At 41.2% G+C, this 17,566-nt stretch overlaps 1 protein-coding gene across 3 annotated transcripts in view; it reads right to left on the bottom strand.

The window, feature by feature from the left end:
- Positions 1-17,566, bottom strand: part of PIBF1 (progesterone immunomodulatory binding factor 1) — a 236,702-nt gene that overhangs the window by 157,267 nt on the left and 61,869 nt on the right. For 2 of the 3 annotated variants that reach the window (XM_003827453.6, XM_057299586.2), the window contains exon 10: positions 6,624-6,722. In XM_003827453.6, coding sequence (XP_003827501.1) covers positions 6,624-6,722 — 99 coding nt within the window. Of the gene's footprint in view, positions 1-6,623; positions 6,723-13,327; positions 13,415-17,566 lie in introns of all 3 variants that reach the window. The other variant, XM_057299588.2, reaches the window with a different exon arrangement.

Here is a 17,566-nt window from a genome sequence, read left to right as displayed (position 1 = left end):
TATTGAATTACTCTTCATATTAGTTGTACCAATTTAAAATCCCACTAATGTTAAGATTGCCTGTTTTTCCATACCCACGCAAACACAATGTATTATCAACCTTTTGGTTTTTAGTGGAAAACAGGCATAGTTTGTTTTTGTTTTTGTTTTTGTTTTGAGACAGAGTTTCACTCTTGTAGCCCAGGCTGGAGTGCAATGGTGCAATCTCGGCTCACTGCAACCTCTGCCTCCCAGGTTCAAGCGATTCTCCTGCCTCCACCTCCCAAGTAGCTGGGATTACAGGCATGTGCCACTATGCCAGGCTAATATTTTGCATTTTTAGTAGAGACAGGGTTTTGCCATATTGGCCAGGCTGGTTTTGAACTCCTGACCTCAGGTGATCCAACCACCTCGGCCTCCCAAAGTGTTGGGATTACAGGCATGAGCCACCATGCCCAGCTGAAAATAGGTATAATTTTAATATGAATTTAATGTTGACTCATTGATTTGGAGAAGGGAAAATCAGTCACATGACTGTGACAGACGTTGCAAATATTTTTTCCAAGATTACATTTGCATTTGTTTTTTGACTTTCCTTATGGCAGTAATGTCACACCAACATTTTTCATTTGTAGGGAATCAAGTTTATCAATTTATTACTTCTATAACTCCTAAGTTGCAAAGGCCTTTTGTAATTCAAGATTATAAAAACATTCTCCTATGGCTTCTTAGGTTTTTAATGGTTTTACATTTAAATCTCTGATCCATATGAAATTTATCTTGGTGTAAGTTATGAGGTATGGATCTCAATTTTCTTTTCCCCTTAGCTGGCTACCCTAGTGACCTGTCACAATTCATTGTTCTTATTTAGAAATGCACTTACTTAATTTTTCCATATAAGCCACAGAACTTATTTGTCTGGTTTCAAAAAAATATTTTTGGTATTCTATTTGGCTTACATTAAATGCATAGTTTAACTTAAGGAAACTGACGTTTTCATGAAAAATAAAATTAGTTCTCTATGTACACTACCCCAAAATTGAACTTCACATGAAGGCATAACGTAAAAACTATAACTATAAAAATTTATATGGAAGAGTAAATGTACAAGAATGGGCATAATAATTGTGAAAAAGAATTTTTAGTGTTGGTTTGTCAAGTTTCAAAGTCATTTGAAAATTTTGACATGAACTGCACTGAATTTATATATTAATTAAGAAAGAATTAAACTGATGGTACATCTAGAATTCTACTTTTAAAAATGTCATTTATCAACATTACAATCCTAACCAGGGATACTTTTCCCTTCATTTATTGATATTATATCTTAAAAAACAGATAAGTAACTTTAGCTATTTTAAGCATTTTGTTAAAGCCTAAGCTTATTTTGAGTTTTACATTCCCAGATATTATTCTCATTCATTCACTCATTTATTCATAAGTCTCTGGTTCTGTAATGTCCTTTACAGTCCTGAGCATTAGCTCTATTTGCTGCTCAAGGGTTATTTTTAGTGGTGTCTAGAAACACCTTTTTTTCCTTGTCTTGATTTTAAAACTATCACAAATATTTAAGGTTGGCTGAAAATTGGGCTCTGAATAAGCAAGGCTTTACTATGACTTCAAAGAATTATTAAAAATAAGCCTCCTCCTATCTGGCAGTTTGAAAATGAGGTCTTCCAGTTTATCTAAAATTTTAGTGAAAAATTCATTGGAAAGATATCAACTTGTGAAGAACAAAATTCAGTTAGTAAAGTTTCACAACAACACTAAATTGGACAAATTATTCTATGATAATAGTAGTTACCATAGGAAGGCACTGTTCTAAGTGCTACACAAACATTAAATAATTGAATCCTCTATTGTTTAATAGATACTTTTAGGTATTAGAGTATCGCATGGCCTTCGGATGAACATCAGTTGCAAATGTACGTACAAGTAGGATAAGAAGGATTTAGGTTAAGAGTGTAGCTTATGATAAATATAAATTGGTCAATTTTATGATCAGATATATTATTCTCTCCAACTTTACAAAACCACACAGTAGCTATCAAGTGATGAATGTAAGTTCTGATTTACTAGGTAATACCTTACGTTTTCTTTTAAACCTTATTAGTTTGCCCATAAATCTTATTCTAGAGCCATCCCTAAAAATATACATCCCTAAAACTACACATTAAAAACTGACATCAACACAAAGTCAAATGAATCTTTAGGGGACATCATATAGTTTTGTAAGTGGAAGCGTTACACGTAATAAAATATAAAACAAACGCTTTATAGGAACTCTAATGAAAGGAGCTGATTTACATACCATGATCTTTTACACCATGATCTTTATTTTTTTTAGATAAACTAAAAAAAATTTTTTTTGAGACAGAGTCTCGCTCTGTCGCCCAGGCTGGAGTGCTGTGGCATGATCTCTGCTCACTGCAATCTCTGCCTCCTGGGTTCAAGTGACTCTCGTGCCTCAGCCTTCTGAGTAGCTGGGATCACAGGCATGCATCACCACACACTACTAATTTTTGCATTTTTAGTAGAGATGGGGTTTTACCATGTTGCCCAACCTGGTCTCAAACTCCTAGCCTCAAGTTATCCACCTGCCTCAGCCTTCCAGTGCCTAGCCCAATAGCATGATATTTAGAATAAGACATACTTCCACATTATAGGAATGACTTCTTCAATATAACATTTATTAAAATTCTTCCATAGGCCAAGTTTATAAAGTTGATGTGAATTCAGAAGTATGACAATTTGAGCCATTCTAAAAGATTTTTACAATAGGTTAATTATATGAAGACTTGCCTCAAATTTTAGTTTTATGTATTGCTTATACCTCAAATTAATCAGGTCTTCATTTAACAATTAAAAGACCCACTGAACTTAATTTCAAAAGTTTATTAGTATGTGAACGGTATGCAGAAATTTTACCATTTTAGCAACTTTTCTGAAATAATTTCAAAATGAAAAGTTAAAAAAATAAAGTAGCCACTATTTACTCTCTATGCAGTCAAACAATTGAAAGTGTAGAATGTTTAATGAAGTAATGATATTTACCATAAGGCCCATCAGTTATTTTCCTTTTAACAAGGCTATTAAAATAAATATCATTTTCTATTGGTAAATTAAAGATATATCATTCTCTCTGATATCCTCCTTCCAAAACACATACTTTAGAACATATAGATTTTGAAAAAAAAAACTAGGGAGTATACAATGGTAGAATCACTTTGGTGTTACCATTGGCAGCTTTTTTAAAAGTAAAACATTTATCTACCCGATGATGAACAATGCCACTCCTAGGTATTTAGCCAAGATAAATAAAAACACACACTTTCAAAAAATTATATGGCAGCTTTATTCATGATAGTAACAAACTGGAAACTACCAAAATGAACATTGACAGGTGAATAAAATATATTCATACTCAGCAACAATAAGGAATGAACTACTGATACAACAACAAAGTGGAATGAAAGAACCTGGACAAAAGAGTATTTTTAGTCTAAGAGAAGCAAAACTAATCTATTGTGACAGAAATCAGAAAGTGGTGCCTCTTGAGTAGTAGCGGTTAAGAAGGACTGAAGGGCCATAAGGAAACTCTCTGGAGTAACTGAACTGTTCTATACCACATTTTCAATATCCACAATAATTGTATATTGTAAAAATAAAGCAATTGAAATGAAAATTATTGAAATGAAATTGAAATGAAATGAAAATTGAAATGAAAATTATTGAAATGAAAATTAGTCTCTCAATTGAAATGAAAATTATTCTCTCCTTAAAATACATTTTCTAAAAGAATATGTAACAGAAACAATAATGGGTCCCTCTCCCTCTCCCTCTCCGTCTCCGTCTCCCTCTCCCATGGTCTCCCTCTCCCTCTCTTTCCACGGTCTCCCTCTGATGCCGAGCCAAAGCTGGACTGTACTGCTGCCATCTCGGCTCACCGCAACCTCCCTGCCTGATTCTCCTGCCTCAGCCTGCCGAGTGCCTGCGATTGCAGGCGCGCGCCGCCACGCCTGACTGGTTTTCGTATTTTTTTGGTGGAGACGGGGTTTCGCTGTGTTGGCCAGGCTGGTCTCCAGCTCCTAACCACCAGTGATCCGCCAGCCTCGGCCTCCCGAGGTGCCGGGATGGCAGACGGAGTCGCGTTCACTCAGTGCTCAATGGTGCCCAGGCTGGAGTGCAGTGGCGTGATCTTGGCTCCCTACAACCTCCACCTCCCAGCTGCCTGCCTTGGCCCCCGAAAGTGCTGAGATTGCAGCCTCTGCCCGGCCGCCACCCCGTCTGGGAAGTGAGGAGCGTCTCTGCCTGGCCGCCCATCGTCTGGGATGTGAGGAGCCTCTCTGCCTGGCTGCCCAGTCTGGAAAGTGAGGAGCGTCTCTGCTCGGCCACCATCCCATCTAGGAAGTGAGGAGCGTCTCTGCCAGGCCGCCCATCATCTGAGATGTGGGGAGCGCCTCTGCCCTGCCACCCCGTCTGGGATGTGAGGAGTGTCTCTGCCCGGCCGCCCCGTCTGAGAAGTGAGGAGACCCTCTGCCCGGCAACCGCCCCATCTGAGAAGTGAGGAGCCCCTCCGCCCGGCAGCCACACCGTCTGAGAAGTGAGGAGACCCTCTGCCCGGCAACCGCCCCGTCTGAGAAGTGAGGAGCCCCTCCGCCCGGCAGCCACACTGTCTGGGAAGTGAGGAGCGTCTCCGCCCGGCAGCCACCCCGTCCGGGAGGGAGGTGGGGGTCAGCCCCCGCCCAGCCAGCCACCCCATCCGGGAGGGAGGTGGGGGAGTCAGCCCCCCACCCGGCCAGCCGCCCCATCCGGGAGGTGAGGGGCGCCTCTGCCCGGCCGCCCCTACTGGGAAGTGAGGAGCCCCTCTACCCGGCCAGCCGCCCTGGCCGGGAAGGAGGTGGGGGGGGTCAGCCCCCCGCCTGGCCAGCCGCCCCGTCCGGGAGGGAGGTGGGGGGGTCAGCCCCCCGCCCGGCCAGCCGCCCCGTCCGGGAGGTGAGGGGCGCCTCTGCCCGGCCGCCCCTACTGGGAAGAGAGGAGCCCCTCTGCCCGGCCAGCCGCCCCGTCCAGGAGGGAGGTGGGGGGGTCAGCCCCCCGCCCAGCCAGCCGCCCGGTCTGGGAGGTGAGGGGTGCCTCTGCCCGGCCGCCCCTACTGGGAAGTGAGGAGCCCCTCTGCCCGGCCAGCCGCCCCGTCCGGGAGGGAGGTGGGGGGGTCAGCCCCCCGCCTGGCCAGCTGCCCCGTCTGGGAGGGAGGTGGGGGGGTTAGCCCCCCGCCCGGCCAGCTGCCCCGTCCGGGAGGTGAGGGGCGCCTCTGCCCGGCCGCCCCTACTGGGAAGTGAGGAGCCCCTCTGCCCGGCCAGCCGCCCTGTCCGGGAGGGAGGTGGGGGGTCAGCCCCCCGCCCAGCCAGCCGCCCCATCCGGGAGGTGAGGGGCGCCTCTGCCCGGCTGCCCCTACTGGGAAGTGAGGAGCCCCTCTGCCGGGCCACCACCCTGTCTGGGAGGTGTACTCAACAGCTCATTGAGAACGGGCCATGATGACAATGGCGGTTTTGTGGAATAGAAAGGGGGGAAAGGTGGGGAAAAGATTGAGAAATCGGATGGTTGCCGTGTCTGTGTGGAAAGAGGTAGACATGGGAGACTTTTCATTTTGTTCTGTACTAAGAAAAATTCTTCTGCCTTGGGATCCTGTTGATCTGTGACCTTACCCCCAACCCTGTGCTCTCTGAAACATGTGCTGTGTCCACTCAGGGTTGAATGGATTAAGGGTGGTGCAAGATGTGCTTTGTTAAACAGATGCTTGAAGACAGCATGCTCGTTAAGAGTCATCACCACTCCCTAATCTCAAGTACCCAGGGACACAAACACTGCGGAAGGCCGCAGGGTCCTCTGCCTAGGAAAACCAGAGACCTTTGTTCACTTGTTTATCTGCTGACCTTCCCTCCACTATTGTCCTGTGACCCTGCCAAATCCCCCTCTGCGAGAAACACCCAAGAATGATCAATAAAAAAAAAAAAAGTTTAAAAAAAAAAAAAAAAGAAAAGAACTCTTAAGCTCAACTGTAGGAAAACAAACAATTTAAAAATAGAAGATTTGAATTTGTATTTTACCAAAGATACTTGGATGGCAAATAAGCAGAAGTAAGGATGCTCAACATTTTCAATTATTAAGAAAATACAAATTAAAACTACTATAAAATACCACTACTCATATATTAGGATAGCTTAAAAAATGTTGACAATATCAAGTGCTGGTGAAGAATTAGATTAACTAGAACTCTCGTATACATCTAGTGGGGATGCAAAATGGTAGTTTTTTTAGAAACAGTTTTGCAGGTTCTTATAAAATTAAATATATACTTACCACATGACTCAACAGTCCAACTTGTAAAAATGAAATCTTTTATTTACACAAAACTCTATACATGCATGTTTATAGCAACTTTAGTTATAATCTCCAAAAACTGGAAGCAATGCAAATATACTTAAACTGGTGATTCATAAACTGTGGTGTAGCCATTCGGTGGCATTCTCAAAAATACCAAATATATGGTATATTTTGCCAATCATTTATAAATATACATATGTGTGTAAAAAAAAAAAACAATAATGGAAGAGTTTTAACATTTCTATTTTTATGATGCTTACCTGTCTAAGAGCTGATCGTGTTTTTCTAAAGCATCCTTTTCAGCCATCACTGCTCGTTCCTTTTCAGCCACAGCATTATCCCTTGCTTCTCGGAGATTTCTAAATTTTAAACATGGATTTCAGTTATTTCAAATGCGTGATTTATCTATGTTCTTTCTTAAAGATGAACTATCTGACAATCTTAAGGACCCATCTGAGAAGTTGGGGACCCAAAGTGTACACTATATAAACCTGCTTGGCTTGGTTGAGTATCTAAGAGCAGGATACACCAGTGTAGGTGCAAATATGGTCTATCTCTATGTCACACCACCCTTCTCCGCATGGGTCAAAGGGTAGGCTAACCAGTTTGTATATATAGTAATTTATGTACTCCTTACAAGAATCCAATGAGATAGGTGTAATTATTCATATATTATCCACTAGAAAACTGAGGTTTGGGGAGGTTAATAAATGTCCCATAAAATATTTTAAGTGAAAGATATATTGTGGAGAATCAAAATAAAAGTGTGGTTTGGGATATGAGCAAGAGAATCATTGAAATGAAGAACCTTGAAGTCTCAGTTATATAGGAAGGAATGGGAAGGAAACACAGGTTGACAGACAGGAGAAAGTAGAACGGACAAAGAATTAGAGGTCCTGATAAGATATGACAGATTAAGTCAAAGTGTAATAGTTGTACAAACAAGATGGAAGACTGGAGAATGGTGATTTGGAGGTAGAACAGCACTTTTCAGTGGCAGAATTTTGGTGGCTAACAAGATAGGGTATGAAAATTAGTATGACTAAATTAAGTAGATCTGAGATGAAGGTCAATATTCATGTAGGGCTCAAAGAAGTATGAAGTTAGGGTACTGGAAAAGTCATCTACTTAACAGTTGTGAGGACAGTAGGAAGGAACTGAAATTGATAGAAAGAATACATTTAGTGTCAGTTAAGGTGAGCTGGAAGATAACAACAAGGACTAATTGGGAGATTACACAGCTAGCCATGAGCTTCCAAAGATCAAAACTTTTGCCTTTTAATCAAGATGAAACTTTGAAAAAAAAAAAATACCAACAGTAAGTTTCTTTCAGATAGTCACCTATTTTTTTTTAAATCTCCTTCTCTAGCAGTTACAACATAAATAAAAAGAATGTAATATAAATGATTTTGCTCACTTAATCCCTACAAAGCCCTTTATGTTATAACCTACTTTTTAGCTGAGTAAACTGAAGTTTAGAGAGCTCATATACCTAGCCTCAAGTCACACAGCCTAAGAGGACCATAAGTTGAATCCAGTTATTTCTTACTCCAAAGCCAGGGCTTTTTACATCATGCCACACTATCTCTCATGAAAAACTGGATTGGAAATTATTATTTTTTATTATTCATACAGAATGTGAGTAGGGAGTCATGAAAGCCATAAAGTTTGAATAAACCTATCTATTGAATATTGGATAGAAATGCTTAGTAGTCATACTTGCTGTACCAGTACTCAATCTAGTCTTTTGCATGGTGGTGCTGTCACAGGATCCTTGGGGCGTCACTTTGTCAGCTGGAAACCTTTGTGGCCAGTGGCGCCTTTGCCCGAGTTATGCTCAGGCCCACTGGGCTTGTTCCACCCACTCGGCCTCACAGGCTGTACTCGACTCAAGCTATACTGGCCGGGATCTCACACCTGCTGAGGGCAAGCCAAGTGCAGAGCAGCAAGGGGTGTGTGAGCAAGGGGTGCGTGAGCAAGTCAGCGAGTACAGGGTTCAACCAATGCGCACAGCAGGGCACACCGGCTGCTGTGGGGTAGGCGGCTCCAGGCTTCCTGTGAGGCTGCGACTGGACAGGCATACTGAAAGCAGCTTCCACTGCTGGCACCGGGGAATGCAGTGGTGTCCGGAAGCTTGGAGATGCCAGGAACTGCAGAGCCCCAAACAGGTGTCAGAGCCCTTGCTCAGGGAGCTCCTAGGTCTGGGCTCCCCAAAGGGCTGCAGCAATTCTCTCCTTGTTGCAATGTGGCGAGTGAGGGGCATGTTTCAGCTCTTTTTGTGTTACAGCTCTTTCAGTCCCACCATTAAGCAGGTCCCAAGTTCTCATCCTGTGTCCAGGAAGAATGAAGTACACAGACAACTGGAGCATGAATAAGGCAAAGAGGTGCTTTCCTGAGCGGCAGTACAGCTCTCAAGAGATCTGGAGTGGGTAGCTCCTAACTGCAGGCAGGCCATCCCACTGTCTGCTCAGCTCTTGGCTGAGAGGAGACCCACAGTGGGTAGATTCTCTCTGCAGGCAGGTTGTCTCTACATCTGCTCAGCTCTCAGCTGAGAGGAGACCCACAGTTGGTAGCTCCTCTCTGCAGGCAGATCGTCCAGACGTCTGCCGGAGTCTGGGGTTTTTGTGGGCTTCAGTGGGGAGGAAGTATATGCTGATTGGTCCATAGGTGGCAATGGGTGGGCCGGAGGAAAAAAGTACTGTAAGTTCTCACTCCGTTCTGTGAAACTGGTGGCGCAGCTCCCATGCTCCAGGCCATCCCTGGCTTGAGGTGGGGCTTCACCAGGGACCCACCCCTTTCCGCCCAGAAGCCAGCCTGCCTCCTGCCGCCATCAACCAGCTGTAACCTGGCGCCCAGCCTGGAGTGCCAAAGGGCACCTGCAGGCCTGCACCAAGACACCCTCATCCCCCACTTTGGCCAGCCTCCCTTCCGTGCTTGTCAGTGTCCAAAGTCCAGAGGAGGCTGAGGTGGCAGGGGGCTGGGGTGTCAGCAATGCCCCAAGAGCGGGCACACCTGCAACAGTGCCCAGGCTTGGCGTCAACTTTGCTCTGAAATCAGAGTGGGTGCTGGGAGTAGGGAGAGGTCAGGCAGCGGGAACAGGCATTTCTGAACCCGTGGGGGAAGGGGGCTCCCTAGGCCGAAGATAGTGAGGGAATGCCTGGGTCCGCAGCTGCGACTGGGCCGCTGCAGCTGCGCCTGGGAGGGCTCCTGCCCCTCCAACTCGGAAGGGGTCTGGGTTTCTGCCTGTTTCCGGCTCCTGCTGGCTCAGTGGAGCATGCAGCCCTGGACGCGCCTCCCCCACTGCAGCTGGCATCTTTACAGCAGCTGCTCCAGATGGGCCGCTGCTGCCATCAATATTAACAACAAATTTAAAATTTTAAAAATGTCAACCATTAGAGATTTGTCAGTAAAATAGATAAGCCAGAAATAAAATAGTTTCTTCAGAAATGTTGGAGTATAGGTAACTCTTATTGAAAAGAAAAGAAACTACTTTTGTGGGTTACTAAGTGGAAGTGCATTCTAAAGTAGCTATCAAAAAATGGCATATTATTATTTTCAGATGTCATCCTGATTGCAACAACCTTCAAAAATATTCTATTCTCAAACAAACTGAAACATAAAAAATTAATGTTACAGATAGAATAAAGTTCTCAAACTATATTAAACATTTATATATTTTTCATTTCGAAATGATGTAAACATTTTAGTCAGTAAATCACCACAAATTGGTTTCAATGTTCATTTCTCAAATACAGCTTCATTATTCTATATGTTATTTCAGCAGCACAATTACAAGTAGAGCACATTTACAGGACTAATGAATCACGAATGCTCAATTGGTAGATGGAGAAGCTTCAGTCCCTAATAACATTTCCTTTCTTGCAACAATGGACATGAGAAATGAAAACAAGACAAAGGGAATGAAATAAAACCTAGAACAAGCTAACATCAGGGCTTGTGAAAGGAGGTATGATTAGAGGGTACTATGTTAAGTACTATGTTAAGGCATAAACAAAATTCTATGGCCACAAAGAGAAGGAGTTGATTATTCTTTACTGGAGTAAGAGAGGTAGGTGAATAAAGTGAAACATTTTTTAAAAGTGACATGTAAGTTGGGTCTTGAAGGACAAATAGGTAAAGCAATTCGGAAAGAGAAAACAGAAATGAACTGGGGAATGGACCAGAAGAAGCTAAGGCTTCTACCAAGAGGTCCTCTCACAGGTGTTTGTGGGTAACATTTCTGTGTAAACCCAATCTCCTTATCAAGTACCACACCTTCCATATCCAGTCCACAACCTGCATTCTTTAGCAAAACGCAGCATAATTCCTTATAAGAAATAGATACTTTATTTAATATTACCAATTCACAGGTTTCATATGAAGTCTGAGAGAGAAAAACTCAATGTATTCTTCCACTGACAATAAATAGCAATAGCATACTGTTTACCATGTGCCAGAAGCCGTTCTAAGCAGTTTACATATCACAACTCATTTAATTGTCACAACAATCCCACAAAGCAGTTGTATCATTACCTCCATTTTACAAATGATAAGACTAAAACACAAAGAGGTTAAGTATTAGCTTAAAGTCACACAGGAAGTATGCTACAGAGTCCAAATGTGCACCCAAACAATTTGGCTCCAGAGTCTGTGCTGTGAATCATATATGCTGCCTCTTAAAATTTCCTTTGCTTCACAGATGTTTTCTCCTTGAGAAATTCTGACATTATGAGATTTATATTACATGACCACCTCAAGGCACCAATAGATGTGAAATCAAAATAAGCCTTGAAAGAATTGTGAATATACTATACATTAGCTTTTATGGCCCACAGTATATAACATGCTCTTTCAAAAATAAACTGTTTGATAAAATGCTAGATGTATTCCTTCCACAGATAAGACAATAACTTTCATATAATAAGTAATCCATTTCAAATGTTAAATGCATTAGAAAATATAACAGAAATACAATTACAAAACAAATTACAGGAATTCAAATGTTCTTCAAAAGAGAAACTTCAAAAATTGATAGAAGCTATCTGTAGCATGTACAAGCTAATGAAGCTCAAGTTTTAGAAGTCCAAACCAAGTGTATAATCAAATATAATTATAACAAAGAAAGATAAGTGTTTTAAAATACAAAAATCTGAATATATCATCCTTAAAATACTTGTATAAAGTTAACGTTAGATTCCAACACTGTGTTTTTCATGATTCTTTCATGTTGTTTCCTAGCAATTCTATGTATCTCCCATATACACATATGTATTTTTCCCATTCACCCTATGTTGTGGGATGGAGACATATTGAGAGGAAAGATTGAAGAAAATAAATCTTAAATAAATACTATGTGAAATGCAAAGGGTAAGTGAGTATCCTACTTTTATAACTAGAGTGTTCAAATAATGTATTTTTCAACCTGGTGCACTTTTTAGAATAAAAGAGGGTGCTATTAAAAATTATGCCAAAGAAACACACACAAACCACTACTTTCTTAGACAAACCAAGAGGTATGGTTACTTAAATTATAACATTCAAATGAGAAACTTAAAGAGTTAAGTTCTTTTTTTTTTTTTGAGACGGAGTCTCACTCTGTCACCCAAGCTGGAGTGCAGTGGCGCGATCTCAGCTCACTGCAAGCTCCGCTTCCCGGGTTCACGCCACTCTCCTGCCTCAGCCTCCTGAGTAGCTGGGACTACAAGCACCCGCCACCATGCCGGCTTATTTTTTGTATTTTTAGTAGAGACGGGGTTTCACTGTGGTCTCGATCTCCTGACCTCGTGATCCGCCCGCCTCGGCCTCCCAAAGTGCTGGGACTACAGGCGTGAGCCACCGCGCCCGGCCAAGAGTTAAGTTCTTAATCATTTACTTAAATAAAAGGGTTTTAATATTATAACAAAATAGACATAGTTCATATGCAATATAGTGCCATTTGTGCAGCAGATAATTTAATACACAGAAGTTTATTCAACAGTAGCTCACAACTGAAACTTGAAAACCTCATTATAAAACATTCGTAACAATAGACTAACGTACAGGGTAGAATGTATTTGCCTACTACTAGATGATAAATTTCACAGTACCAATAGGCTGAATCTATATTTATATCTGAAAAGTGGTAAGAAAAATGTCAGAAGAATGAGAAAAACTTTAGGACCCTTCGAAATTCAAACAGTATCAAATCAGAGTTTGGCAATGCAAGGAATACGTCTTAGCCTGAATAAACATCCCTAATGCCTCAGAACTTAAAATTTACCAAGCATAAATAGTGAAAAAACAAAAACAAAAACAAACAAAAAGAACCATGGCTATCAGAAGAGCTCAGCAGGCGCAACTAAGCAATCCAAACTCTTCCCTCTGTCGTCATGTAAAAATATTTTTGGCTAATAGAAGTAAATATATTTTTCTAGTTAGAACAACAAAGGATTAAAATAGGCTGTTTTATATGACAGGCTTATTTATAGGAAAAGTGTTTGAATTTATCATCTTTACCTCCAGCGTCTTCCTGGACACAACATAAAACTGCTCATTTCCATATCTGATGCCTTTGTTTTTAAGATGGCATAAAATAGAAGGGTTGCATGTAGATTATCTTGTTTCTATTCAATGACTGTAGTTTTACCTTTATCATAGATGACTGAAAAGTTAATGAGGAGGACATAAAAACGAAATAAGCAAAGTGGAAATCTTATTTAATAAATTTCTTGGGAGAAGCTATACATTTTAAGAGTAGAAACTTTTTGAGATCATTGTTGACTGAAAATGCTACACTTTCCTAACCTTTTATTATAGTTGGTGCCTTGGTTTAAAAGTTTTTGTCCTCCAAAACTCATGTTGAAATTTAACTGCCATTCTAACAGTATTAAGAAGTGGGACCTGATAATGGTGATTAGGCCATGAAGAGTGGGAATGGTGCCATTATAAAAGGGTGAGTTTGGCTCCCCCTTGCTCTGTCTCCCACCTTCTTGCCTTATGCCATATGATAATGTAGTGAGAAGGCTCTTGCCAGATGCCAGTACGTAGATATTGGACTTCCCAGCCTCCAGACCTGTGAGCCAATAAACTTCTGTTCATTATAAATTATCCAGTCTCAGGTATCCTGTTATAGCAGCATAAAATGGCCTGAAGACAATTGGTGCTCAAGCAGATTTTTGTTTGTTTCTAGATATGAAAACTTAAGCACAAAGTAGATAAACATTGAACCCAAATTATGGTTGAAAAATTATAAAAAATTGAAGTACCAAAATGCAAAATATTTGCTTAAATCCATTAATGTGTTAAGATTTACAAAGTAGCTGACAGGATAAAAGGTAACATATCAAAATGAAACAGAATGAATCTGGTAGATGGTTAACTGAGTAACTACTATATATCTTGAAACTACACTCAGTCCTGATCAAATCCATTATAAACCTTTGAGTAGCTTTTCATCTAAACCAACAGCCACCTAATTTCTAAAAAGTAGTACCAATTCATTCTTTCATTCAATAAATATTACGTATATTGAGTGTTTACTGCGTACCAGGCACTGGTACCTGGGAGTCCAGGACTGAACGATACATGAAAACTCCTACTCTCATGGAGATCACATTCTAGTAGGAAAAAAACCCAAAGTAAATAAATATGTAGTATGTTGATAGATTAAAAACAAAGACAACATAGAACAAAGTCAGAAAAGACCACAAGAACAGGTGTATCATCAGGAGTAGATGGTTACGCAGTGGAAACTGAATACAAAGGACCTGAGGTAGGAGCACACCTACAGGTAAAAGAACAGGAGGCCAGCATGACTATGCGAGTGACCAGAAGAAAATCCTAAATGAGGATAGGATAACTGAATACTGATAGGTAGGATCACAGGCCACTGTAATCATTTAAAGTTTTACTAAGTTTAATGATGGGGAGCCTTTTTATTTGAGTAGAGGAGTGATCCAACTTATCATTTAACAAGAACTGTGCTAAGAGACTGGAGAGGGCGAGGAAGAAAGCTGGGGACCACTTAAGAGGCTACTGCAGTAATTTTTAGGCAAGAGATAATGGTGACTTGAAGCAAGGTAATATACGTGAGATAGAGATCATAAATCCAAAAGGATTTGCTAATGAATAGAATATGGAATGTGAAAAAAGATGACTTCAGGTTTTTGGTCTGGGCAAGTGGAAGAATAGAGTTGTCTTTAATCGAACTGGGTAAGACTGAAGGTGGAGCAGAATTGGGAAGTAGAATGGAACAGAAATTTGCTTCTGAACACATTAGGATAAATATTATTAATAGATAACCAAGTGGAAATGCCATGGAGGCAGCTGCAAAAGTTGTCAATAAGATGAGGAGGAACCAACAAAGAGAATGAGTAGGTGCAGCTAATGAGGAAGAGAAAAATTTAATAGTGTGTGACACTATGGAAGCTAAAGAATGTGTTCCCAGGAGTAGGGAGTGATCAACTGTGTTACATACTGCTAGTAAGGTCAAGCAAGGTAAGAACTGAGAATATGACTACTGGATTTGGGCAACATGAAGGTCTTAGGGGCTTTGGTAAAAACATCTTTGTTGGAGTAGTATGGGGGTGCCAAAGGCTTGACAGTGGATATGAACACACACTTCTCAAAAGAAGACATTTATGTGGCCAAGAAACATGAAAAAAAGCTCATCATCACTGATAATTAGAGAAATGCAAATCAAAACCACAATGATACCATCTCATGCCAGTCAAAATGGCAATTATTAAAAGCCAAGAAACAACAGATGCTGGTGAGAAGCAGGAATGCTTCTACACTGTTAGTGGGAGTGTAAATTACTTCAACCATTGTGGAAGACATTGTAGCGATTCCTCAAGGATCTACAAGAAGAAATAAAATTTGACCCAGCAATCCCATTACTAGGTATATACCAAAAGGACTACAAATCACTCTACTATAAAAGGAATATAAATCACTCTACTATAAAAAGACACATGGACACATATATTTATTGCAGCACTATTTATAGTAGCAAAGGCATGGAACCAACCCAAATGCCCATCAATGATAGACTGGATAAAGAAAATGTGGTACATATACACCATGGAATACTACACAGCCATAAAAAGGAATGAGATCATGTCCTTTGCAGGGACATGGATACGAAGCTAGAAACCATCATCCTCAGCAAACTAACACAGGAACAGAAAACCAAACACCACATATTCTCACTCATAAGTGGGAGCTGAACAATGAGAACACACGGAAACAGGGAGGGGAACAACACACACTGGGGCCAACTGGGGGGTGGGGGGCAAGGGAGGGAGAGCATTAGGACAAACAGCTAATGCATGTGGGGCTTAAAACCTAGATGACCCATTGATAGGTGCAGCAAACCACCATGGCACATGTATACCTATGCAACAAACCTACATGTTCTGCATTTGTATCACAGAACTTAAAATAAAATAAAATAAAATAAAAAAGAAAAGAAAAAGTCCTCTTTGCTAACTTCAAAAATTATAAATGCTTGTCTGGGAATGGTGGCTCACACCTGTAATCCTAGCACTTTGGGAGGCTGAGGTCGGGGGGGAGGATCACTTGAGCTCAGGAGTTCAAGACCCAGCCTGGGCAAAACAGTAAGACTTTATCCGTGTGTGTGTGTGTGTGTGTGTGTGTGTGTGTGTGTGTGTGTATAAATAAAATTACAGATGCTTTTATAAAGCTCTTATGATCCATACTCAGCCCTCAAGCATGGAATGTCGTTTGCAAATTCTCTTAAAAGACAGAGTTTCTCCATCATTCTCAGCAAACTAACACAGGAACAGAAAACCGAAACACTGAATGTTCTCACTCGTAAGTGGGAGTTGAACAATGAGAACACATGGAAACAGGGAGGGAAACATCATACACTGGGGCCTGTTGGGGTGAAGGGCTAGGGGACGGAGAGCATTAGGAGAAATACCTAATGTAGATGACGGGTTGATGGGTGCAGCAAACCACCATGGCATGTGTATACCTATATAACAAACCTGCACGTTCTGCACATGTATCCCAGAACCTAAAGTATAATAATAAAAAAAGACAGAATTTCTATTTTAAGTAAATTACCTTCAAAATTGTAGTTTTGATAGGAAATCTTTGATCAGTTTACATAGCACTGACCAGTTAAATGGGAGTGTGCACTGCATTGCAGAGTCAGATGTATCTAGTTTTTACCAACAAATGTTTATAATAATCACAGGCAAGTCACAGTTGATGTCTCAATTTCCTTACTTGTAAAATAGGGTTATTAATACCTAAACTTCATAAAATGTGTTTCTTTTTCTACAACGTATGTAAAGTGTTGAGTACAATGCTTGACGCATAATAGGTACTCAATAAATAGTAACTATGGTTACTATGCTACCTAAATATGAAAATGTAAATTAAAACGTGATGTTAATTTAAAGGTTGATAATTACAGCAATGTTTCCTCAAAGTTTTTATTGTATAAAATGAAAGTGATACTATTTTTAATGGCATCCTAGGGAAAACAGAGAAGACTGTTGGAGGGGCTTTAGCAGCTTAGGGTTCCTTCTACTAATCTGAGGGCTAAGTGGAGTGAAATCTGGGGCACAGCAGAGAAACATCTCTAGTAAAAAGCTGTGTGATCTCAGATAAGCACTTTTGAGCTTGGTCAGGGCTGCCACATCTGTAAAAGATCAGAAATTAGGCCAGGCGCGGTGGCTCATGCCTGTAATCCGAGCACTTTGGGAGGCCGAGGTGGGTAGATCACCTGAGGTCAGGAGTTCCAGACCAGCCTGACCAACATGGCGAAACCCCATCTCTACTAAAAGTACAAAAATTAGCTGGGCATAGTGGCACATGCCTATAATCCCAGCTACCTGGGAGGCTGAGGCAGGAGAATCACTTGAACCCGGGAGGCAGAGGTTGCAGTGAGCCAAGACTGTGCCACTGCACTCCAGCCTGGACGACAAGAGCAAAACTCTGTCTCAAAAAGTCTGCATTCTGGAGCTAATGGCCATGCCTTATCACCAATCACTCTGACACTACTGAGGTAGAAAAGTTGGGGTCGTTCCTGAGATTCACTTCCTGTCAATCACCAGATCTTGCCAATTCTCCTACGTATTCTTTAAATTCATCCATCATTTTCTCTTTCTACTTCTCATTTTCATCACCTAAGCTGTGCAACAGCCTCCTACGTGATCTCCCTGCTTCTAGGCTTTCTTCAACTATAATCCAC

Source organism: Pan paniscus, chromosome 14, assembly GCF_029289425.2.
Source record: "Pan paniscus chromosome 14, NHGRI_mPanPan1-v2.0_pri, whole genome shotgun sequence".
Lineage (NCBI taxonomy): Eukaryota > Metazoa > Chordata > Mammalia > Primates > Hominidae > Pan > Pan paniscus.
This window is presented reverse-complemented; position numbering and strand designations above follow the sequence as displayed.